The sequence below is a fragment of the Mustela nivalis genome (genome assembly GCF_964662115.1).
Source record: "Mustela nivalis genome assembly, chromosome: 5".
Lineage (NCBI taxonomy): Eukaryota > Metazoa > Chordata > Mammalia > Carnivora > Mustelidae > Mustela > Mustela nivalis.
Window position 1 is genome coordinate 3319776 of NC_139024.1, and position 24679 is coordinate 3344454.

The 24679-nt window shown below is 40.3% G+C and overlaps 1 protein-coding gene across 5 annotated transcripts in view; it reads left to right on the forward strand.

Moving 5' to 3' along the window:
- PDE10A (phosphodiesterase 10A) overlaps positions 1-24679 on the forward strand; it is a 551217-nt gene that overhangs the window by 309620 nt on the left and 216918 nt on the right. Inside the window, exon 1 of one of the 5 annotated variants that reach the window (XM_082732177.1) lies at positions 15327-15654. The exons of the other annotated variants lie outside the window; for them this stretch is intronic. Within the exon in view, the coding sequence (XP_082588303.1) occupies positions 15639-15654 (16 nt within the window). The 5' untranslated portion in view covers positions 15327-15638. Of the gene's footprint in view, positions 1-15326; positions 15655-24679 lie in introns of those variants that run through there. 5 annotated transcript variants of the gene reach the window in all.

Genomic DNA, 24679 nt, shown 5'->3' on the forward strand with positions numbered 1-24679 from the left:
CCTGTGTCATGTGGACACGGACACATAACACACAGCTGACCTGGAAAATGCCTTGTGTGTAGTTGGAAAGAAAAACAGAGGAAATTCAGTCCAAGCATCTTCCTAGAAAGTCCATGTTTTCAAACTGCAAATCAGGTATAAAAAAACTCAAGGAAGAAAATTGAAGTTGTGGGCAAAAATCAGGATTTTAAAGTGTCTAATGTGCATCAATGAAAATAGGTTTTGCTTTTTTCCCCTCCGCTTTGGTCTTGAGGGTGTGATTCATAAATTCCCCCGCAATGCTGCAAACCCGACGAGAACATGGGGTTAGATCACAGGAACCAGAAAATGAAAGTGACCACAAGCAGGGAAATGGTGAAAGCTCATGGCGGTGGACGCTGCGGGAGGTGCTGGGAGAAAGCAGCAGAAGTGTGAAAAGACACTGAATTGTAGTAAAATAAACGGAGCAGTCACCTAATAGAATTAAGCTGAATTAAAGCTTGTTATTATGCATAAAATAGTACTTTGCTAAAGGAATTTTAAGATAAAACTTTAAATATTTTGATATCTATCATATTTAAAAGAATATCAGACTCACAAATCTAAAGCTTTATCATTTTTTAAGTTCTTCTAAAAACCCAGGAAAGTGACACTATCTCATTGCTTTCATTAGAGTCTGAGAGTCTGCCTTTTGCTTCTGTTTGTCACAAATGGAAAATACCCAAACTTATCTTCATCACTTTGGTATCAGAAATATTCAACAGAATTTGTTGAGAGTGTCTGAATAAAGCATGTTTTTAGGAAACCGACATTTAAAATGATAGGTTTCACACATTGTTATGACAATTAGCTACCTTATCAAATTTGCTTTTTCTTAAAATAATGAATGGAATTACACTATTTATTTCACATGTGTTTGCAAATTCTGTCCAGTGAATTTAACACTTGGCTTAGATTCCTGTTTTATCCTATTCCTTACAGTGAGCAGTTCCCACAGTTAACATTCCTTCGGTTTGATCAGGAGACTCCCTGAATCTGCGTGGGGCTTTTAACCTCTTTTTTCTCCAGCCCCGTTGATGTACATCAGGTATTTATTGAATGCCTCCTGTGTGTCGGGGACTTTTCTAGGAGCTGGATACAACAGTGAACAAAATAAAACTGGCCTCTGTTCCAGAGAGAATATCAGAAAACACCCGGTCCAGGCTTGGTGTGTTGGGGGAAAACCTACTGGAATTAGTCACAGTAAGGCTTGCAAGTGAGGCTTAGAAGATAAGTAGGCGTTAACCAGCTGGGATGAAGGTAGGTTGGGAGGGAGCCCCCGTGTCCTGCAAGACTGAAGGCCAGGCAAGAGACACGTGTATGGAGATGCACAAATGAATAGCCGGGAAGGTCTGTGTGCTTAGACTTCCAGGAGGGAGTTGAGTGGTGGGAGGTGCAGCTGAAGAAGAGATTTGGGATCAGAATTTCAGAAGCCATATTAGCAGTTATTTATTTGTTTTTGTATACACCAGAGATGTACTTCATTTTTAAAATTTTATTTGTTTTAAGTTAGAAAAAAACCGCAAAAAACATATCACTCATTTCTCACCTGTACCCCCTCCTCTTGCAACCTCTAATCTGTTCTCTGTATCTATGAATTTGTTTGTTTTTAAGATTCTACATTAAAAAAAATTCTATGTGTAAGAGAGGTCATATGCTATTTCTCTTTCTTTGTCTGGTTTAATTCTCTTAGCATAATGCCCTGAGGTCCATCCATGTTATCACAAATGGTAAGGTTTCATTTCTTATTTTATTAAAATAAAATAAATATTATTTTATTTATTATTTTATTTTATTTCTTAAGCGGAGGGGAAGAAAGCAAAACCCATTTTCATTGATGCACATTAGACACTTTAAAATCCTGATTTATGCCCACAAACTTCAATTTTCTTCCTTGAGTTTTTTTTATACCTGATTTGCAGTTTGAAAACACTGACTTTCTAATAAGATGCTTGGACTGAATTTCCTCTGTTTTTCTTTCCATTATATATTATCCATTGTATATATGTACCACAATTTCTTTATCCACTCATCCATTAATGGACACTTAGGGTGTTTGCATATCTTGGCTATTATAAATAATGCTACTATGAACACGGGGGTGCATACTATCTTTTTCTTTCTTTCTTTCTTTCTTTTTTTTTTTTTTTTTGATAAAAACCCACAAGTAGACTATCTGGGTCCTGTGGTGGTTCTGTCTTTGATTTCCTGAGGAATTTCAATACTGCATTCCATAGTGGTTGCACCAGTTTGCATTCCCACAAGGGTTTCTTTCTCTCTGCATCCTCGCCAACAGTTGGTATTTCTTGTCTTTTTGACAGTAGCTATTCTAACAGTGTGAGGTAACCTCTCATTGTAGTTCTGATTTGCATTTCATTGATGATTAGTGATGCTGAGCATCTTTTCATGCACCTGTTGGCCATCTGTCTATCTTCTTTGGAAAAAAGTCTATTCAGATCTTCTGCCCATTTATTTATTTTAAAAAGATTCTTTTATGTATTTAGACAGAGGGAAAGAGAGCAAATGGGCAGGAGAGAGAGAATCTCAAGCAGACTCCACGCTGAGCTTGGAGCCTGATGAGGACTCTATCTCATGTCGCTGATTCCATGACCTGAGCTGAAATCAAGAGTTGGACACTTAACCAACTGAATTATCCAGGCGACCCTGTTCTGCCCATATATTAATCAGATTTTTTTTTTCTGTTTAGTTGTAAAATCTATAAGATTTTAACCTCTTATAGGATATATAATTTGCAGATATTTTCTCCCATTCAGTAGGTTGCCTTTTCATTTTGTTGATGGTTTCCTTGCAGTACAGAAGCATTTTAGTTACATAGTTCCACTTGTTTATTTTTGCTTTTGTTGTCTTGCTTTTGGTGTCAGATTAAAATGATCCTCACCAAGACTGATGCCAAGGGGCTTACCACTGTGTTTTCTTCTAGTTTTACACTTTCAGGTCTTACATGTTCAAGTGTTTAATCCATCTTGAGTTAAGTTTTGTGTAGGATATAAGATAGTGGCCCAGTTTCATTCTTTTGCATGCATGTGGCTGTCCAATTTTCCTAGACCATTTATTGAAAGACTGTCTTTCCCCCATTTTATATTCTTGACTCCTTTGTCACAACTCAATTGACTTTGTATGCATGGGGTTATTCATGGGTTCTCTAGTCTGTTCCATTGATATATGTGTCTGTCTTACACCAATACCATTTATTCTTTGTTCTTTGTCCTCAAGATTGTTTTGGCTATTCAGGGTTTTTTGTGTTTCCATGCAAATTTCATGGTTGTTCTATTTTTGTGAAAAATACCATTGGGATATTGATGGAGATTGCACTGAATCTGTATATTGCTTTGTGTAGTATGGACATTTTAACAATATTAATTTTTCTAATCTATGAACACAGAATATGTTTGTTTATTTGTATTCTCTTTAGTTCCTTTCACTGATGCCTTGTAGTTTCAATACGCAGGTCTTTTGCCTCCTTGGTTAACTTTACTAAGTATTTTGTTCTTTTTTTTTTTTTTAACATTTTATTTATTTGACAGAGAGAGAAGGATTACAAGTAGGCAGAGAGACAGGCAGAGAGAGAGGGGAAAGTAGGTTCCCCGGTGAACAGGGAGCCTGACATGGGGCTCAATCCCAGGACCCTGAAATCATGACCTGAGGTGAAGGCAGAGGCTTAATGCACTGAGCCAAACAAGCACCCTCTTTTATTCTTTTTGATGCCGTGGTAAATGGGATCATTTTCTTAATCTCTCTGATATTTTCTTATTAGTGTACAGAAACACGGCTGATTTTTATATGTTGATTTTGTATTCTGCAACGTTACTGAATTCATTCTTAGTTCTAACAGTTTTTTTTTTAAAAAGATTTTATTTATTTATTTAACAGAGATAACAAGTAGGCAGAGAGGCAGGCAGAGACAGGGAGAAGCAGGCTCTCTGCTGAACAGAGAGCCCGATGTGGGGCTTGATCCCAGAACCCTGGGATCATGAATTGAGCTGAAGGCAGAGGCTTAACCCTCTGAGCCACCCAAGCGTCCCAGTTCTAACAGTTTTTTGATGGAGTTTTTAAGATTTTCTATGTATAACAGTATGCCATTTGCAAATAGTGAGTTTCACTTCTTTCCTTTTTAAAAAGATCCTCAATTTTTAAAATTATTTTAAAGATTTTATTTATTTAGGGGTGCCTGGGTGGCTCAGTGGGTTAAAGCCTCTGCCTTCGGCTCAGGTCATGATCCCAGGGTCCTGGGATCAAGCCCCACATCGGGCTTTCTGCTCCACAGGGAGCCTGCTTCCACCCCCCCTCTCTCTGCCTGCCTCTCTGCCTATTTGTGATCTCTGTCTGTAAAATAAATAAATAAAATCTTTAAAAAAAAAGATTTTATTTATTTAATTTTTAAAAAGATTATCTGAGAGAGAGTGAAAGAGAGAGGGCATGTGTCGTAGGGTTGGGGAGGTCGGTGGCAAGGGGCCGAGGAAAAGGGAGAGAGACACCCAAGCTGACTCCACACTGAGCACAGAGCCTAATAGCCAATCTTACAACCCCGAGTTCATGACCTGTGCTGAAACCAAGAGACAGACACCCAACCCACTGTACCACCTGGGCACCCCAATTTTATTTTTAAGTAATCTCTACACCCAACATGGGGCTTAAACCCACAACCCTAAAATGAAGAGCCCTATGCTCCACTGACTGAGCCAGCCAGGTGCCCTACTACTTCCTTCCAATTTGGGTGCCTTTTATTTTAATTTTTTTTCTTGCCTAACTGCTCTGGCTCTGACTTCCAATACTGTATTGAATAAAAGTGGTAAGAGTGGACATCCTTGTCTGTTTCTGGTCTTGGAGGGAAAGCTTTCAGCTTTCACTGTGGAGTATGATGTTAGCTGTGGGCTTATCATAGTTTGCCTTTTATTGTGTTGAGTTACGTTCCCTCTGTATCCACTTTTTTTAAAAATCATAAACATGTTGAATTTTGTCAAATGCTTTTTCTTCATCTATTCAGGTGATCATATGATTTTTATCTTTTTTTATCCTTCATTTCGTTATTGTGGTGTATCACATTGACTGATTTGTGGATGTTGAACCAACCTTGCATCCTTAGACCAAATCATTACTCATGGTGAATGATCCTTTTAATGTATTGCTGAATTCAGTTTGCTAAGTTGTTTTTTTGTTTGTTTGTTTTGTTTTTTCTTTTTTTCTTTTTTTGTGGTTTTTCGCATCTATGTCCATCAGGGATATTGACCTATAATTTTCTTTTTTTGTGGAATTCTTGTCTGGTTTCAGCGTAATGCTGGCTCCATAAATGTTTCTTTTTTTTTTTTTAAGGCTCCCCCCATTCTGTTTTTTAGAAGAGTTTGAGAAGGATTGGTATTAATTATTCTTTGAATGTTAAGAATCTACCAGTGAAGACTTCTGGTCGTAGGGTTTTGTTAATGTTGGGAGATTTTTGGTTACTGATTCAATCTTCTTGCTAGGTCAGATTTTCTGTTTCAACATGACTCACTTTGGTAGGTTGTATGTTAGTAGGAATTGATCTGTTTCTTCTAGGTTGTCTAATTTTGGGGCATAGAATTGTTTTTAGTTATCTGTATGATCCTTTGTATTTCTGTTGTATCAATTATAACAGTTCTTCCATTTCTGATTTTATTTGAGCACTGCCATTTCCCCCCCTTGGTTTGTCAATTTTGTTTATTTTTTCAACAAATTAGCTCTTAGTTTCAATGATCATTTCTGTTTTAGTCTCATTTTCATTTATTTCTACTCTAATCTTTGTTATTTCCTTTCTTCTACTAACTTTGGACTTTGTTTGTTCTTCTTTTAACAGTTTTGGCTTCATCTTCAAGTGATGATAACTGGCCAAAAGTTTTTAAGGATGGGAGTACGAAGGATCACATTAAGTAAACATTTATAAGGATTCTTGGCATTTATGAACAATAGTTTGAAGGGGCACAATTTAAGACTGAATAGTTAGCACAGTGGAGAAATAATACAGAAGTGGTTAGGACCTAGTAACTGACAAAAGGGGTGACAAGAGTGGACACACCTGAGAGATGTCTCTGGCATAATTAGCACAACTGGCTTGTGGTTGCATGTGACAGAGATGGGAGGGCGGCTGGGAGCCCATGAACACTTCCAGGTTCCAGATACGGGCACTGAGAAAGGGGTCCCAGAAGAAGGGCCAGTTTGGGGAGGAAGACGCGGAGTTCAGTTCAGACTGAATCTGAAGTGTCTGTCGGATATATGAGAAGAAGTGATAAGCTGGTTTGGCTGTTCATGTAGGCCTGAGGTTGGAGAGCAAGAAATAAGTGCTGGAGTGTGGTTGTCAACTAAAATATTGCCATGTCCTCAACTTTCATATTCCTGCTCAGATGAGGAACTTCCAGATTGACTTACTTAGATGTGACTAATAATAAATATTATAACTTCTTTATAGTTCTGTGGGTTGCCGGTGTCTACAAATAGGCACTTTCTTGACTGTCATCAGTTAAGTTCTCAATTCATTGACTGCCTGAGTTATGGGGTGTGATACGTTAAAAAGAAATCCAAACTAGACAAAAGATATATAACATTACTCTTGAAAAGGCAGCTTCTGTTGGGAAACAAACATTACCTTTTATTTCGCTGTAAGATACAAGGAACAAAACCAAACTGAGAGTTTTTGTTTGTTTGTTTGTTTGTTTGTTTTTCAGTTGAAAGTATGCCTATATGAAGGGAAATTAGTAAGTATAAAAGAGCAACCATCTCCTAAGGAGAAAATATCCTTTTTTGTTTGAATTTTTGAATATAGTATGTGTCAGATTTGAATGCATTTTTAGCTTTAAGCACTGTTTCTGATGGCAGGTGTAATAAAGGACTTTGCTGATAGTTCTTATGTCATTCTGTTTGAATTTATGTTTTACTGGCTAAAATGGTAAGATTAAGTTTTGATGCGCGGATGCTTAGATATTTTTATAGTTATTCCTGAAAGAAATGTAGTGAGGTGAGACTTTCTTGCTGGAACAGATGCTTTGTGGGCTATTCTAGTAGTTTCTTTCTTTTTTTAAGATTTATTTATTATATATGGTGCCCCATATTCTAGTAGTTTCTTAATGTATACTTTGATTACTATTCATTTTGGTATGGGACAAAATCTTAAGGTTTATTTCACATCATTTTCCAATGTGAAGATGGTTTCACAAGTATACGTAGATAAGGAGAGTATATCTGATGTTTGTTTACATGTGTTGGGTTGGGGAAGGGAATGAAAAGGTCCTCCCCGAGTGTTGCCGTAGTTCAGAGAAATAGGAGAATAACAAAGGGTTCGTATCAAAAACTACTTCCTGGGGCGCCTTGGTGGCTTAGTGGGTTGAGCCTCTGCCTTCGGCTCGGGTCGTGATCCCAGGGTGCTGGGATCAAGCCCCGCATCGGGCTCTCTGCTCAGTGGGGAGCCTGCTTCCTCCTCTCTCTCCTGCCTGCCTCTCTGCCTGCTTGTGATCTGTCTGTCAAATAAATAATAAAATCTTTTAAATAAACAAAAAACAAAAAACTACTTCCTATTTTTCTTTGGTCACTTTTAGATGTGTAATAGGTAATCTGTATGGATATTCTTGTGTAGGTATTTGTTCTTAACAATATTGTTCAGTATTTGATTTTTGAAACCCTAAATGAAATTTGTGTTGTCTTTTATATGTTTACAAGGTATGCGTTCAGTACTAGGGAGAAGTGGTACAGGAGGCTGTAAAAGAAGTAAGGAAAGATAGAATCCCATCTTGGAAACCAGCTGAAGTTGTCTGCAGCGGTTAGTGATGGCTGTATAATTTTCAAAACAGGATTTGGCAAGTCTTCCCAGGCTGGGAGAAAGAGAGTTGATTTTGAATGAGCTAGCTCAAATAACCTAAACAGTGCATGATCTTTGCTGCACTTACAGTTGTATAAAACAAATGTAACTTGTTTAATCCAAACATTGTGGCAGGCTTTCTTAGCAAAAGCTGTGTTCATATGTATGGAGAATTTTCTTCCTGTTTCCTTCAAGGAAATGAAAACACATCGTGGGTGCACTGCTGCTGCTGATAGGCTAGCAGGTGTTTACTCCAAACAAAGTGAGTTTTAGAGAGAAGGAATCCTATGGATTAGTAACTGTTGCTTCTCTTTCTCATGCCTCTTCTGGTAGCAGACCTTGCTCTGCTGCTGGGTTAGAAGGCCTGTGACTTGGGGCTGGCACTTCATGGTGTCCCTGTCATCTGGCCCAAGGATTCACCCAGCAGTGCTGGTCAGAGCTCTTCCTGGGGACTGGTAGGATGCTCGGGGGGTGCTTTACTTGTTCCACCGCGGTGGAAGCGGGTTGGGGGCCATGCGGTCAGTCGTGTGCAGGGAGGCTGGCAGTCGGGACAGGCTCAGTTACAGTGCAGTCACAAGTGCTCTGAAAACCTCAATGGTTAGTTATGACGATCACGGGTTTCTTTTTTGCACAAAGTTTACCCCTGGACCAGGGGACAGCTTCATACCTTTGGGTTTTTTGTTTGTTTGGTTGTTTTTTTTTGAAAGGGCTGAAAAACAAACACTGGGATTTTTTTCAATGGAAAGGACACCATTTCAGGAGAGAGTTACAAGCAGAGGAGCCAAGGGTTCGAAACAGTATTAGGATTGACTTCAGCATGGGTTTGGGCCCGTTGCTGCTCCCATTAGAAGACTCCTGAGTGAAAGCTTGAAGGTGGACTGGCGGAACTCCTTATTTCATGACGGGCGAGCTCAGGGGAGGTAAGTGAGGCTTCTACTGAAAGCCAAACAGGGGTTTGGCCCAAATAGGGCAGGGGCTCCACACAGAAAAAAGGTTTTCTGACTCCCTGTGCAGCCATCCTTCTTTTGCTCTACGATTTCTCCCTCTCACAAATAAAGGTTAAATAGACTTGAGGGTGGGGGCGCCTGGGTGGCTCAGTGGATTAAAGCCTCTGCCTTCCGCTCAGGTCATGATCTCAGGGTCATGGGATCGAGCCCCGCATCGGGCTCTCTGCTCAGCGGGGAGCCTGCTTCCTCCCCTCTCTCTCTGCCTGCCTCTCTCCCAGCTTGTGGTCTCTCTCTCAGTCAATTAAATAAATAAAATCTTTAAAAAAAAAAAATAGACTTGAGGGTGACTGACTTATAAAGCACTTGACCACCCAGGCTGAGTCGTTAGGTAGAAGTCTTTAAGAGCACAGTTTCCCATGTTTTCTACCCCTGTTGGGGTAGGTGGTGATGTTCTGGATGAGACTGTATTTTGAGTACTTGAATGAGAACCAAGTAGAGGTAAATCACCAGAACTTCAGTGGGCAAATAAATCCTTGCTTTTTTTTTTTTTTAAGATTTTATTTATTTATTTGACACAGAGGGAGCAAGGGGCTCCATCCCAGGACCCATGACTTGAGCCGAAGGCAGTCACCCAACCAACTGAGCTACCCAGGTGTCCCCCACCCTAGTGTTTTATGTTACTAAGATTCTGGGATAGTTTCTTACTTCAACAGAACTTAGCCCTTACAGGCAGATGCCTGCCTCTATGAGTTTCTTTTTCGTCGTTGGCATTTTATCTACTTGACAGCATTTTCAAGAACTTACTGTGTTTCAGGCTGTGCGGAAGGTGCTTTATTTGTGTCATTTGTTAAATCATTTTAGTAGCCCGATACAAACTTCTTTTCATCACTGTTGCACTTTTAGGGAAACTGAGGCTTGGAGATGTAATAGCTTGTTCAAGGTCATGGTGTGTGATTCCAGATCCTGTGCCCTTCGTGGCTTTGCTCTCCCTGATGCACTTGGCAGCACCGCCCAGCAAATATCTATGATCTCTTGATGTGCGCCCAGCTCTGTACTAGGTCTGAGGATCAGGGCATGACTCAGAAACAGTCCCTGTCTACAAGATTAGGATTTTACCTAGAAAAGGAGAGATTCAAGCAAGTAAATACGATGAAAGGTTAATAAAAGTGATGCAGTATAATGGGTGCTGGAAATATTTGGAATCAAAATCTCTTTTCCTGTAAGGTTTTGGACAAGTTCTCACTCCCTTGCCCTCCCAGCTAACCCTTCTGGCTTCTATTTTGTCATTCCTAAAGTGGGAGAAGTGTTGGCATTTTATAAGCTATAAAATGCAGAAGGCTACCTACCTCAAAATAGCATTAGCATGGAATGCATGAAGCCTTTAAGGTTCCGGGCCCTCATGTACAATACATGGCAGTTCCCACTTGGTTTTAATGATTCAGTGGAAGATTTAGGGGGAGCACAAAGGAAGCAGCATTCCATTTGAGGGAAAAGAAGCAGAGTTTGATGCAGAAGGTGAAGCTCTGGTTTGAGTTATTAAGCAAAAGTTATTTTACTCTCACCAAGGGTAGGAAAGGGAAGTACATCCCAGGCTAAGGGAAAATAGCATGAGCAAAATTATGGAAGATTTAGGGAACTGCAAGAAGTTTATTATTAGAAAAATATGGAGCACAATAGGAGAAATGGTGGGAGATAATGTTTCACCAGGTGTCCTGGGCAGACCAAGTTCAGTGAACTCCATTGCACAGGCAGTAAGGAACCCCTGGAAGGGGTAAGTCTGTGCTGTGGCTTGCTTGCTTGCTTCCTCCTCTCGTGCGCATTCTGGAAGTGTGGAAGTGTTGTCAGAAGTGGCGTGGAGGGAGTGACCGATGAAGGAAAGGAAGCCCGTTAGTGGACTGCCCTAGAGGGAGACGATGAAAGCTTAAACTAAGGCAGAGGGAATGGGACGGGGAGAACAGACAGATGCAATGCGAAGGAGTTAAAATCGTTTAATGATGTGCTTGTAAAGTTTCAGAAGTTAGGGAAAGGAGGAGTCCAGGAAAGCTACCAAGTTTTTGGACTTGGTGAACTTGAGCGAGAAGTGTGTACTAAAGATGAGGAATGCAGAAAAGCGTTTTTCTGAATGCTTTTTAACTGTTGCATTTTTTGTGTGTCAGGATTATTCACTTAGAGAACTCAATGATGTGAACAGTGTACTAAAAGTAAAAGGAGAAATTCCACTGCCCTACATGACCTGGTAGTTTTTTTCCCTGCATGTTTTCAACTATATACATGTATAATGATCACTTCAACAGATACAGTACCTTTGCAACATTCTTCTGTCATTTAATAATCTAGGACAAGCAGCTTTCCAGCTTGTTCCACTTAGGTGCACAGAGATGGAACACCTTCATTCATTAGTGTAAAAAAGTAAGTGGTATCCCATTCCATTACGAACGTTTCCGTTGATTTATGTTTGCACTTTACAAGTAGTGCTACAGAGGACATTCGGTGTATCTACCTTTGCATGCTTTTGACAGTATGGAAACAATCTTCTTTGGAGGCTAAGTTCAGTTTTGTAATGCAGCTTCTGGGGTAGCCGGTAACGGGCATTCAGGTGCACATGTCAGTTAGTCAGTGGGGTCAGAAGAAGCTGGTATTTAGGCGGGAAAGTTGAACTGCTGTCACGTATTTGTAAGATGTCCAAGTGTCAACAGTGCTTGAAGCTACAGACAATGATTTACTTATTGAAACTAGTTTCTTGGTGCCTGGTGTTGATCAGGTACTGTATTAGTTTTGGTATATAATGACCTTACAGAGCTTTACTTAGAGTGAAGAAGAAGGCGATTATATGAATATTACTTAGTAAATTTACTGTTAAAAATTGCAATAAAGGCTGCAAAAGAGAAGAACTGGGTGCTAGGAGGGGACCTAACTTTTAAATTCAGAGTAGGCAAAGCCTCCCTGTTTGTCACACATTCCTCTCTGCTAATCCTAAATACTATTTTCTTTACGTACATGTCTTGACTATTGTACTTCATACGTATCCTAGAAGGAGCCAGCTTTGTAAGAATTGGCTTAAACAAGTAGAAGTTTTTCCAGTTCGGATGGTTTGGTGTGGTTTTATTGCCTGCTTCATCTAATTGGCGGTAGTGTTCCACTGCTTGCTTATACAACTTTTTATTTATTCATTTCCCAGTGGATAAGCGTTTAGGTAAAAGCTACTTCACAAACAACATGGGATTTGCCTCTTTCTCTGCATTTCTAGTGCTGCTTCTGTTTCCAGTTGTCAGTGAGCCAAAGGCTGCCACCAAGTCGCTCCTTGGAGGAACGCCCCTCCCATCCCTGCCGGTGCACTGTCCCTCCCAGACCTTCTGCAGATGCCGTTGTCTGGACAGAATGGGAGGGGCCTAGAAGCACCGTATCGGAGCACCAAGTGCTTGCAGGAGGATTTTTCGTTCCTACTCAAAAGCTTTCCTTCCCACTTACGGGTATTTGCTATTTTCATCCTTCAAGCTACAACATGGGGTGTTAGAACTGTCATTTTTGCTAATTAATTTTTTAATTTAATTAACTTATTAATTTTTACTTCTCTGATCTTTTTTTTTCTTTTAAGAGTTTATCTATTTATTTGACAGATAGAGCGACAGGGAGAGAAGGAACACAAACAGGGGTGGGTGACAGAGGGAGAAGCAGGCTCCCCACTGAGCAGGGAGAGCCCGTTGATGGGCTAGATCTCCGGACCCTGGGATCATGCCCTGAGCTGAAGGCAGACCCTTAACGACTGAGCCACCCAGGCTCCCCATCTCTGATCTTACGATTTAACTGTTTCTTGGAACAATACAGGTGTTGCTCAAGTAGGATACCTGTTTATAATAAGTATCAGTGAGTTTCTAAGGAGTTGCCCCAGGATGTAAGTCCATAAACCTTTTGGTACGTGGATTTTTCCTCAACATAGCTGCACAGCAGCATCCTGTGGGGGACCTTTGACTGTTGTCCCAGACTTATTCCTGCAGACTTGTCAGACAATACAGTTAAAAACAAGATATCCATGGGTTACCAAAGGTGTTTCATGATATAGCTGAAAAGGAGGCATGCCGTATTACATAATTCTTTTGTTCTTAACATGAAATTTATTTTTTAGTTATCTCCCTTCTGAAGGTTAGTTTTGTTTTCATATTGGAGGAAAAACAACTTCTGATATCACATAAATAAATACAGACTAGCTTAGACTTTAGCCATCTTTCAGTGAGAGGCTGGTATTGTATAAGGTATAATTTAGGAGCACTGGATCTTTGTGGGGTTGAACTTCATATCATAAGGATGTTTTCTTTATGAAGAAGAACACAAAAATATGTCACTTTTGCAAATATCACCAGAACTCCTCACTCAGTCTTTGCCAAGACCTTGGAACGGGTCTGCCCAAGTGCTAGGCCTTGAAACTTCACTTCCTGGTACCTCTTCCTCTACTCCAAAATATTGTTCCCAGTTACTTTCCATGGTGACCAAATTGCCTGTCTGGCAGGACAGTCCAGTGGTACATATGTTCATTAGGCCGCAGAGGCCAGCAGGGTTATTGTCCTGGGACAACTCCTGTGGGTGGAAGCTCATCTGTTTGGTTGGGTTAGAGCGATGGCTGGGTCCGGGACTGGTTTAATGTCTGTGTCCTCACGGCCTGATGCCTCAGCTAGAGCTGCTTTCTTGATTTATTTTCCTGTCCCTGGAAAAGCCTAAGGGGACTGCTGGGCCAGGCGACTTGTGCAGAGAGAAAAGGCAGCAAGGAAAGGACAGACTGGTCGTATCAGTCTTTGCTCATTGTATACCGATCTTAGTATCAAAAAATATTGATTAGGAAAGCGACTTTCTCCTTCATTTTCAGACATCTACCACAAAACAAGAGTGATTGCACCCAAGATCAAGTTGGTACTGCAGTCGTAGGTAGGGCTCTTCAGAATAGAACTCTTTATGTTTACAGAGACTTCGAGAAGAGACCGTGTCGTCATGTAGGAGTATTAATAAATTAGGCCGACGTGAAGACACTGTACTGGTTATTTGCATGAGATTAAAAACATCAGAGAACAGCCGGCCTGACTAATTGATGTAAATTCTTTGAAGGACTAAGAAGTTTTCTATTAGCAAGTTCTCAGTGTAAAAATGTCAAAGAGTGGGCCATCTAGAGACGAGGAAATCTTAAAAGTAATTACTCTTCTGAAAGGATTTTGAAGGAGAGCACAACTGGACCTGAAAGCGTTGGAGTCCACCAGTTTTTTTAGAAAGATTTTATTTATTTGATGTGAGGGAGAGGCAGAGGGAGAAGGGGGGTGCCCGCTAGCAGAGAGCTCAACGTGGGGCTCCATCCCAGGACCCTGGGATCATGACCCGGGCTCACGGCAGAGGCTTAACTGACTCTGCCCCCCAGGTGCCTCTGGAGTCTACACGTTTTGTGCACTGGCTCCCTCCTTTCCACTTCCGAGGGCAGTTGTAAGCATGACATATTATAATGCCACTAAGTGACATAAAACACAGAACAGCACACAGCAAACCCTCCGTAAAGTTAGTAAATTATGTGTCATACAGAACTGTTTGCAAAACAAAATGTTAATGCTATTGAGTTTGAGTAGCTGAAGGAAGAAATATGGAAATCATACTTAACTATAAATCTTTGAACACTAGATCTGGCTAATACTGCTTTCTGTATCAGGGATGTTTAAATAATTAATTCCTTATTTGTGAGGCAAGGGTGGAGAGAGCAGACTAGGAGCAGGACCTGAGGTACCGATGTGTGACTATGCGCGGAAGAGTCCCGGCTGGGGGGCTGGAGGCAGCTTAGTAGGTCCTGTGGACACGCCTGAGGGCACGCGCACTTCTGTGTCCTTGATGAAGTGGCCTCAGGACATTTACTGAGTGTGTGTTGTGTGAGTGAAAGGTGTGACGAGGAATGGATGGAAGTCGGTCGGCGGGAGGCTCTGTGGGATCCAGAGAGAAGGGTAGGGTGAGGCAGGGGCAGGGAGCCTCGCAGGATCTTCGGGAGGGGAAGAGAGAGGAGAAAGGGAGCTCTGATTTGGTAACACTGAGCCCAGCAAGAAATATTTGCTATGCTGTAAACTGAAGGACACATTAGGGGACACACACACACACACACACACACACACACACTTTGGTTTCTTAAATAGAAGCAAAGACCCTCAGAAGACAACTTACTTTCTCATTGGATTAAGTTTTACCCTGATCTTAAAACCTCACCTTACAGAGAACTCATTCACTGCCATTTTCATAGACAATCATGCTTTAGAACTGGGCACTGGCTGGCCACTCTCTCTCAACGAAGTGGTTAGTGTGTTGGAAAGGCCGCAGGCCCTCTTGGCAGCGTGTCCTCACGTAGCGTGGAAAACCTAGGAGTCTTCCCTGGAATCCCCAAGGAGTGAAGTGATTGATCGTAAGGTGTCGAATTCTCATTCAGGTGGGAAGTGTTGATTGAGAGAGACGAAAGCCTCTGGCTGGGGAGGGGTATGAAGTGTGGTGAGGGGAAGATTCCATGGTTGGACTGTGATGTCAGCAGCGCCCAAGGGAACAAGCTTGTACTCAGTGTCGGCAGTTGGAATCTGTTGAGGGCGGTTGGTCAATCCTTGGCCTGTGAGATCGGACAGTGGAAGACCCCACTGGTGTCAGCTTTGACTCCAGGTAGAAAGGAAGTAATCTAAGGGCTTGTGCAAGTCTCTGTTGCCGGGACAGTCCGCAGACCTGACGCCAACCCTAGGAGTCTGGCTGCTTTGAAGAGGCCAGGGAGGCCGGCTTAGAGGCTCCGAGCTGGTGGCCCGGGACGTGTTGCTGCTCCTGCTTTCGAGCCCTGGCCCTTAGTGGCTAACTGTGGTATGGCAAGAGTATATGGTGAGGAGGGGCTGGTTCAAATGAATGCTTATTAAGCGCGTACTGTGTACCAAGGGTTCTGCTAAGCCTGTTGAAAGACTCTGGGGCTCCCCAGAGTCTGTGATGATACCCCAGTGAAACCAAGGCACACCTAATAGCTTCCTAGTTAATGTGGGTTCAATGGTTCAGTGGTTCAGTGGTTCAAAGAGTTCCTCTGACTTTTCATAACTGTGAGAGGTCACGAGGACCAATGGGAACAAAACCAGAACTGATTGTGATGTTTCTTCAGCAGCGTGCAGGAAGGGTAGTACTGGAGAAGGTGGGACTGTGGGGGCACCGTGCCTTGGCGCAGCAGAGCAGCATTCAGCCCCGTCGCAAGGGAGGGAGCTCTACTGAGCAAGGGCTGCGCACAGAAGTCTGCCACCCTCTGAAGGAGAGGGCCATGGTGCCGCGCGGCGGCTCCCCTGCGTCACTGTCTCATCTGCCTTTGCTTTCCGCAAGCACGGGTTACGTGTCAGAATGCCTGGTGGTCACAGTAGGGGAGAGTTGGTACACAGTTCATTATGATCGTATCCTTTAACATTCATCCCTAATTGTCCTATAATACAGCAGTTCTGAAATGACCTGAAGCAAGAAGACATGAGAATATGTTAGGCTGTCTGGGTTAGAGCTGAGGCCGATCTGGAAGTTCTTGATGGGAAGGCTTTTGTCTCTCCCAGGAAGGATTGGGGAGGTGCACCTGGGTGGGGGTGGCAGATGGGAGGAAAGGGTTCCAGAAAGACACCTGGAGGTCCTTTCCAGACACAAGAGAAGATGCACTGATGCAAAAAGGTAGTCATGATGCATTTGTCTTTAAGGTTCATAGCCGTGCTCCTAGCTGGTAGCAAAAGCAAGTTTCTAACCCCTCGTCCAGGATCAGTATTTTGTGGAGTTCTCCTAATTTTTTGGGAAAAAGTATAGAGATAATGGAATGTTTTTTCTTTGAAAATGGATTTGTGATTCGTCCCATTGTATGAGCTTAACAGAAAATAGAAGAACCCAAGGAACCATTTACTGAACAATTATCATGTTCTAGACAGTTTATTAAGAATTTTACATCCATTATCTTTATTAATTATAATGATCCTTATAAGATTGCTACTCCTTTTTTAAAAGACTTTATTTATTTGAGAGCGAGAGAGAGCGAGCGTGAACAGGGAGGAGTAACAGGGAGAGGTTGAGCAGGCTCCCTGCTGAGAGGGAAGCCCAGTGCGTCGCTCCATCCCAAGACCCTGGGATCATGACCTGAGCTGAAGGCAGAGGCTTAACCGACTGAGCCACCCAGGAGCCCCAGATTGCTACTCTTGTGACCACTGTTTTATAGATCTGAACCTTAGGATGAGTCCATTGCCGAAGGTCAAACAGTAGGGGTCATACCATTTGTACCCTGATTACACATCAGGGGAAGACTTTCTTTTTCACGGTATGAAACAACTTCTGAACAAATGTTTTAGTTTGGAAAATTTTAAGTACAATTTTTCTAAAAAGCACTTTGTCATTTGTTTTTCCTGTTTGATAAGATACTTGGATAATAAATTGCCAATACATTTGCCTGTAACTCTTAAAAGTTGAATTTTTAACATCTCTTTGATATTGTTAGTCTTATGGGGCGAGTTCTCTCCAAAATGTGGAAATGAGAACAGAAATTCAACATGAGTAGTAAGGTTTGCTTCCAAAATTGCACGAAACTCAATTTTACCGTTCTCAGATGCAATTATAGAATTGCCAAAATATGTATTGGTATTTTAGATATAACCAGTGAATTGACAGGTTTGGGGTTTTTTTCCTCAAAAAATTATAAATGGAAAGCGTCTTTTTAAACTAGCCATGTGAGTGGTTTCTTGGTGTGACTCATGGCCTCTCGCGAATGATAGCATCAAAGTTTTGGCCAAGTTTCTTGGCAAAGTTTGGGAGAATGGAGGTTCAGGTTGGGGTTGCCAGGCTCCCGTAGTCAAAAGAATCTGGGTTTTTAGAACCAGATGGACTTGGTTCAATTTCAGCTTTGCCCATCTCAAAGTATTGGATTGATTTTGAGGAAGTTGTCTTAACTTCTCTGAATTTCAGTTTCTTCATCCATAGATTAGAGGTAGACCTGACTTCACGATCCGGATCGTGTGAAGCCCTCCAGCCTTCCCTCCTGCCGCCCCTTTATGTCCTCCTCCTCGTTCAGTGCATGGTTCTCCAGCTTAGCACAGACTTTCACTGCATCACAGAATGTCAGTTCTATTTTTAGCGATGCTAAATTTGCTCATGAGGTTCAGCTGGTGTCCGCCAGATGTCTCCACTGTAAAGGTATCTTTTCTTCTTTGTAATGAATGGTTTGTGGGACGATACCTTGAGATGGTGTGGATATCGTATTTCTCAACACCCAATCATTCAAGTGGTTTTAGTATTCATTGATTTATCTTTGCTTGAATTATTACTTTGAGTTTACAGAATGATGTTTTTTGAAAACTTCTACTCTTCCTTCCTCATTTAAGTTTTGAATTATCCAAAAAGGGCCCCCCCACCCCCTTGCTTTGGGTAGCCACATGGATCCAGGAATTCCTTTTACATTCAATGTAAAATTGAATTTAATGATAACAGTTTGGTATCCAAGACTTGAGCACTAGGCATACTCACTGCAACTTGGGTGTTATTTCTTTGAGGGATTTTTTAGTCTATCAGCTAAAAATATATGTATTTGCAGAAGTTTATTATTTATTAAACAGTGCTATCTCCAATTGAAATCCAATACCATAGGGGTCTTCCTTACCAGGAATTATAAAAATATATATCAAGTAATCAGTGTAGAAAGCAATTATCATATTTATCCTTGCTCCCTTTATATTTAATGCGTTACAACCCAGTGCTGTATGTATTATTTCTGATCCTCTAACTGCTCCAGATTTGGCCAGTATGAGTCCTTTCAAATCCTTTCCTTAGTCCATTTCCCACATCTCCCATTAGCTTAGACATTTCTTGCCTTTCTAGCACAGATTTTTCCATATTTACTTTATGAGTTTTTGACTGGCAATCAACCATTTCTCCAAGAAGCCTTGGTGCTATTTATTTATTTATAAAAAGATTTTATTTTTTCATTTGATAGAAAGAGATCACAACTAGGCGGAGAGGCAGGCAGAAAGAGAGGAAGGGAAGCGGGTTCCCTGCTGAGCAGAGAGCCTGACACGGGGCTCAATCCCAGGACCCTGAGATCATGACCTGAGCTGAAGGCAGAGGCTTTAACCCACTGGGCCACCCAGGCGCCCCGCCTTGGTGCTATTTAATGATAACAGTTTGGTATCCAAGACTTGAGCACTAGGCATACTCACTGCAACTTGGGTGTTATTTCTTTGAGGGATTTTTTAGTCTATCAGCTAAAAATATATGTATTTGCAGAAGTTTATTATTTATTAAACAGTGCTATCTCCAATTGAAATCCAATACCATAGGGGTCTTCCTTACCAGGAATTATAAAAATATATATCAAGTAATCAGTGTAGAAAGCAATTAATAGAAACCTTATGTACTATAGGCTAGCATGATTTGGTAACAATCTCATTTTATACTACAAGTATTACTGATGACATAGATCACTTAGAGTAATTTGCTTTGTGAGTTACGATAGCATGAGAAGTCTGAGGAAGGTTATCATTGTGTCTGGAGTTTTGACTTGATACTCTCTACTTCCTTAACTTACTCAGAATGACCTACATGACTAAAATATCAGTGTCCTTACAAGATGAATGGCATAGGAGTACATCTGCCATTTTTAAATTTCTTAAATTATAATGAAAATCTATTAAAACATAAATATTTACTAATAAGGCTTTAAGATACTAAATGTGACTAATGTAGTATTAGCTTAGATTTTGCTGTCTTAATATTAGATGTAGATTTTGCTGATGCAACAGTCAATACATGCATTGTTTGATTTTTAAAAATTTTTATTTTATTGTGGTACCTCATTCATGCTGGTTTTTCTCATTTTAGAATATCGAATCATATCATCAACTCTCCTAATTAGGGCATTTTGAACTTTACCATATATATGTGAGGATTTCAATTAAAACCATTTATGCTATAATGAATTTTTTATGTGATAGTATTTTTGTCTATCTGTATTTTAAAATAGGTATTTGAGATCTTTTTGTTATGAACACGTGATATAGTCTTTTATACAAACAGCACTGACGAATGAATGGGTCAGCTTTGTGGATTAAGTTCTGGCAAACAGCATAAAACCCGTTGAAAGCAATGTCAGGTGGGTTAGAGCCTTCATTTATGTCAGGCTACTTGATATTCAGCAGCTACTTTCAACATTTTAAAGTATCTTTTGAAGAGCTGTTTAAGCTCTTCGTCTGTGTGTCCCAAGTGTGAGGTGAACTTGACATTGCCTCTTGGCCAAGACTGCAGAGCAGGGCAGGACCAGATGAGTAATGCTTGTGGTGGTTCAGATCTCTGGCAACCCATTCTGTGCAGCTGTGGTTCCTGTTATTGGAAGCCTTGGGCTTTGAGTGAGAGACAGCAGCCAGTACTGACAGGTTTACTATAGTAGAGCAAAGCAAAACAAAAACAATAAAATAATTTCTACTTCGACACTGACTACAATTGTACCAATTTTATGTCAAGTATAAAATTTAAACCTCATTCCAAGTTCTGCCTTGAAAAAAACAGCAAAGGCATGCTGACAATACTTGTCAGGCAAAACGCTTGAAATGTATTCAGCTATTTCTTGGGCTTGGAAAGAAAAGCCCCCTTTGTGCTGGCTATTAAGGTTTATAGACAAGAAGGCTGCAGTGCAATCCGTTTGACCATGCTGATTTATAACGAATGTGCAGAGTCTCAGTTTCCCTTTCACTCCGCTCTCTGCTCCTCCTCCTCCTCCCAATACAAATACTTCTTGTCTTGCTTTACTGCTTCTATAATCCAGATGACTAATATGATACAATGTCAAGTATCTGGGCAAAGCAATTGTCTCATTTTTAAATTTATTTTGATTTAAACACTTTGTTAATTGAGGGGGAATAATTTTATCATGGCTATTATAATTGAGTAAACTGTCTATACTTTCTTAAAAAACAATGCTTTAAGTCATTTCTAGTGTCTGTGCAAATACCCAGATGTAGCTTAAATGAAACGGAGCTTAAAAGCTTTTACTTCAGATTTGTCTTAGAATATACTTGCCTTGATGGCGGGGCAGTCAGTAAAATTATAAAGCTAACTGTATTTCCCTCATTCCCCAATAGTTTAATACCACCAAGATCTTTCTCTAATATCAAGCCAAGGTTGATGGGCTGGGGGTGAGGTCTTCTCTCCTAGTGTCTATTATAATAAGAATAAATTAGTTTGAAATGTTTAGACATACAGTTTAAAAAAACCAAACAAATGAAACCATCTAGTATTTATAGCAGTATTTAGCAATTTTATAAATCATCTTAAGAACAGAAGATGCATTTCTGGTTGATGATATGAAAAATTTAAGGCTAGTAATATTAATTAAAATAGAATACAGTCACTTAGTTTTATAGGAGTGGCAACACAACCAAAATGTTAAGAAAGCATTGTACTTGGAGTAAGAATTTCTCATTTTGATTGCTAGACCTCTGAGACCTACAGGGCTCTGACGGTTTTGTTTTCTGGGTGTTTCTGTGTGCAGAGACCTTTATCATGTCTTCACTTCATTTAACCTGCGTCATTTGAGCCAGAATTCTAAAACAGCAGAAATAATCATCCCTCTTGCCTGAACAACATGTAACAATTATGTTTTGTCGTGTTTTTTAAACAGCACTTTCCCAAAATACTTATGCCTTAGTTCTTCAGTTACATGTATCCGGTAAAGAGGAAAATAAATAGGTCATTCATACATTAAATTTGGCGAAACCTCCAAATTACTTGAAGCACTTGCTGATGGATTTAATTCATCTAAGGTCATACATGATAATCTGACCAACTGGGACCAGAAAGGCTTTTTGGAGGAAGCCTTTTGAGGCTACATTAAATGTAGCATTCTATGCTGTCTGCTATAAGATTGACTAAATCTTATTACTAGTTATTTCTAAGGAATAGAAGAATTTCAGTGTATTTGTTAATGTTGTTTGTAAAAACTTTAAGTAGTAGTCTGCATGTGTTTGAATCTTTTCTAACTCTGCTCTAGGTGCTCTATGAAAATAAGGTTCCCTCTTGCATGCCCTGATGTACAGTGTTTTCCCTTCTAAGGTATTAGCCCGGAGTATCCTTCACATGTGGCCCTCATTCATATGGCTGGATTTGGAATTTGCTATCTGCTAGGTTTCCTGTAATCTTTACTTGATGAAACAGGCAATGATTAAATTTTCCTTCAGTTCTGTTCATATTAATAAAATGAAACTGAATTAAATGAGAAATTCCTTCATCTTCTTAGGGAATAAATGCTGAAAGTTTATAGCAAAAGTAATTTATGCCCATATAAGACCTGAAAGCCTAAGGAAATTCCTCATTCTGGTTTCCTTAAACTTTTGCTAAGGATGAGCAATTTAACTACTAAACTAAAATTGGAGAGCTGAGAGTTTGCTATGCTGAATTGTTCTAATTGGTTTCTCCCCATATATACTTTGAAACAATTTGTACTCTTGTCTTTTTCTTTCTCTTTTCCTGTGAAGTGAATTACTTGAGCACATGTATTGCCCTGTGCAATACTGTGACAGTGGTAACATTTGGGGCCCACCTGAAATTCAGGCTAAGTTCTTTCTCTCAAAATCTTTAATTTCATGTTTTGCTACATAGATTAACTTTCACAGATTCCAGGGATTAGGTGTGGCTATCTTTTGGGAGGACGTTTTTGGGCCTGCCACAGTATCTGACTTTTTACTTATAAACTGTTGGAAGGATGAGGTTGAGCTGTAGTAGGAGAGTGGGAATTAGAGAGTATGGAACCTGAAGGCTCACTTGAAACATGGCTCACTCACTTATCTGCTGTGTAAACTCGAGCGAGTTTATCTCTTAGTCCTCTTTTCCTCTTCTGTAAAATGTAGACATAATAGCGAATGTGTCATAGGATTATTTTGAAGATTAAATGATTTAATAGCTGGAAAGTCATTAGAATAGTGCCTAGTACATAGTAGGCACACAAAGGATGTTCACGATGGTTATCACAAGGAGTTGGCCAGAAAAGCTTTGCATTTAAATTAAGCAGTTGTGAAGGTTGAGGCTTGGTGGTAGACCCATTCGATATGCTTTGCTTGTATTCATGAAAGGTCATTATTTGCTACATGAAGGAACCAGCGGTAAGATAACTAGGAAAACATAGTTGTGTCTTTTGGTGGGGGTTCCGGCGGGAATGAGACTTCCAGATGTATTTCTTTTTCATACTGTTTATGTTTTTGAGTGACAATTTGAAAAGACCAACTAAATAAAGGTCAAGAAATGAAAGTTCAGAGAGGATCATCTATACTTGATTATATAGCTAATAAAAATCCCCAAAGAATAAAATTTGGGAGTTTTTTGGGTATTTGTTCCCATGATTCAAGAATCTACTTGTTTCTTTGGTGTTTATGGTGATTTTCCTTCTTGACTTGAGTCCAGTTTTTATATTCAGTATGCCTTCTCAACAATCTTTTGTTTTATTTCATTTTTTACTGTGCTTTTAAACATAGGTAGATTTATTAAGAATTGATAATTAGATCATTTGATAAGAACAAACTCACCTTAGAAAAATGTACTTGAGTTGAAGTATAGATCTTTAACTTATTCTTAAATTGACATGGAGAGCTGTTAAATATAATGATTTAAAACATGGGCTTCTGTGTACTTATGAAACTCTCATGATATAGTTTTTATTTTTCCATTGGTTTTGTTTTCTTAACCATTAACTTTAAATTAACACTTTTGCTGCAGTTCACTTACTTTTTATTGTGTCACACTGTACTTTTACATACCTTATTAAGATCAGTAATGATGACTCAGCCTTCATGAGGAAATCTGTTTTTGGTGAAGATTATATACCTTAAATAATTGGCACCTTACTTTGTGTGGAGCTTTATGTTTTGAACACATATTCTAGCTAGTTTGTTAATGTTGTACAATAGCCCTAGGAAGCAGGTGGGTTAGGCATGCTAATGTCTTTTGTCTTCGTGTGTTACTGTTTATTGGCTTGCTTGTCTTAGCTTGAGTAAGAGGCAAGGACGGTGTTTTTATCATGCCTAGATTTCTAGTACCTAGCATACTGTCGGTGCTCAAAAACAGTTGACTGTGCAAATAAATGCATAGTTGGGGGGACGAGATAAGAAAAATCACCAAAATTACCGTCAGTGATTTTTCTAGGCTTATGTGGAAAATAAGTGAAATTGCCAGAACAAAATTCCTTGTCCTTGGACTTCGCTAGTCATTGCTTCTCTCAGAACAACTGACTGATTCCTTTTTTCTGCTCTTTTTAAGTTTTTTTTTAAAGAATATTTTATTTGAGAAAGAGAGCGAGCATGAAATGGGTGAGGGGCAGAGGGAGAAGCCGGCTCCCTGATGAGCAAGGAGCCCGATGTGGGACTGGATCCTGGGACTTCAGGATCATGACCTGAGCCAAAGGCAGTTGCTTAACCCACTGAGCCACCCAGGCGCCCCCTTTTTTCTGCTTTAAATGTGAGATCCGTTTAGGGTTATTAAATCCTTTGTGCCAAAAGGAATAAATTAATCCTGAGCCCAAGTAGGATTTAGCACTTTTGCACATCAACATTATCCAAGGAAAATGATCCAAGCCTGAATGCCTTAGAACATTATGAGAAATTCAGTTTTGTTTATTCTGTGTATCATAAATATTACGTGATATGCTATTCCTGTGTCGCAGGCAGTTTTGGCTGCGGTAACAAATAGTGCGGGCTGACTGGGCTCCTAGGGAAAGCCGCCTTCCTCCACTGTCCCCACGCGGCAGAGAGAGTCCCTCCTGTCTCTTCTGGGGCACCGACCCTGTCGAGGCCTCTGTGCTCACGGCCTCACGATCCCCCGAAGGCCTCACGTCCACCTCGTAACCACGGGAGAAGAGGACTTCGGCACAGGC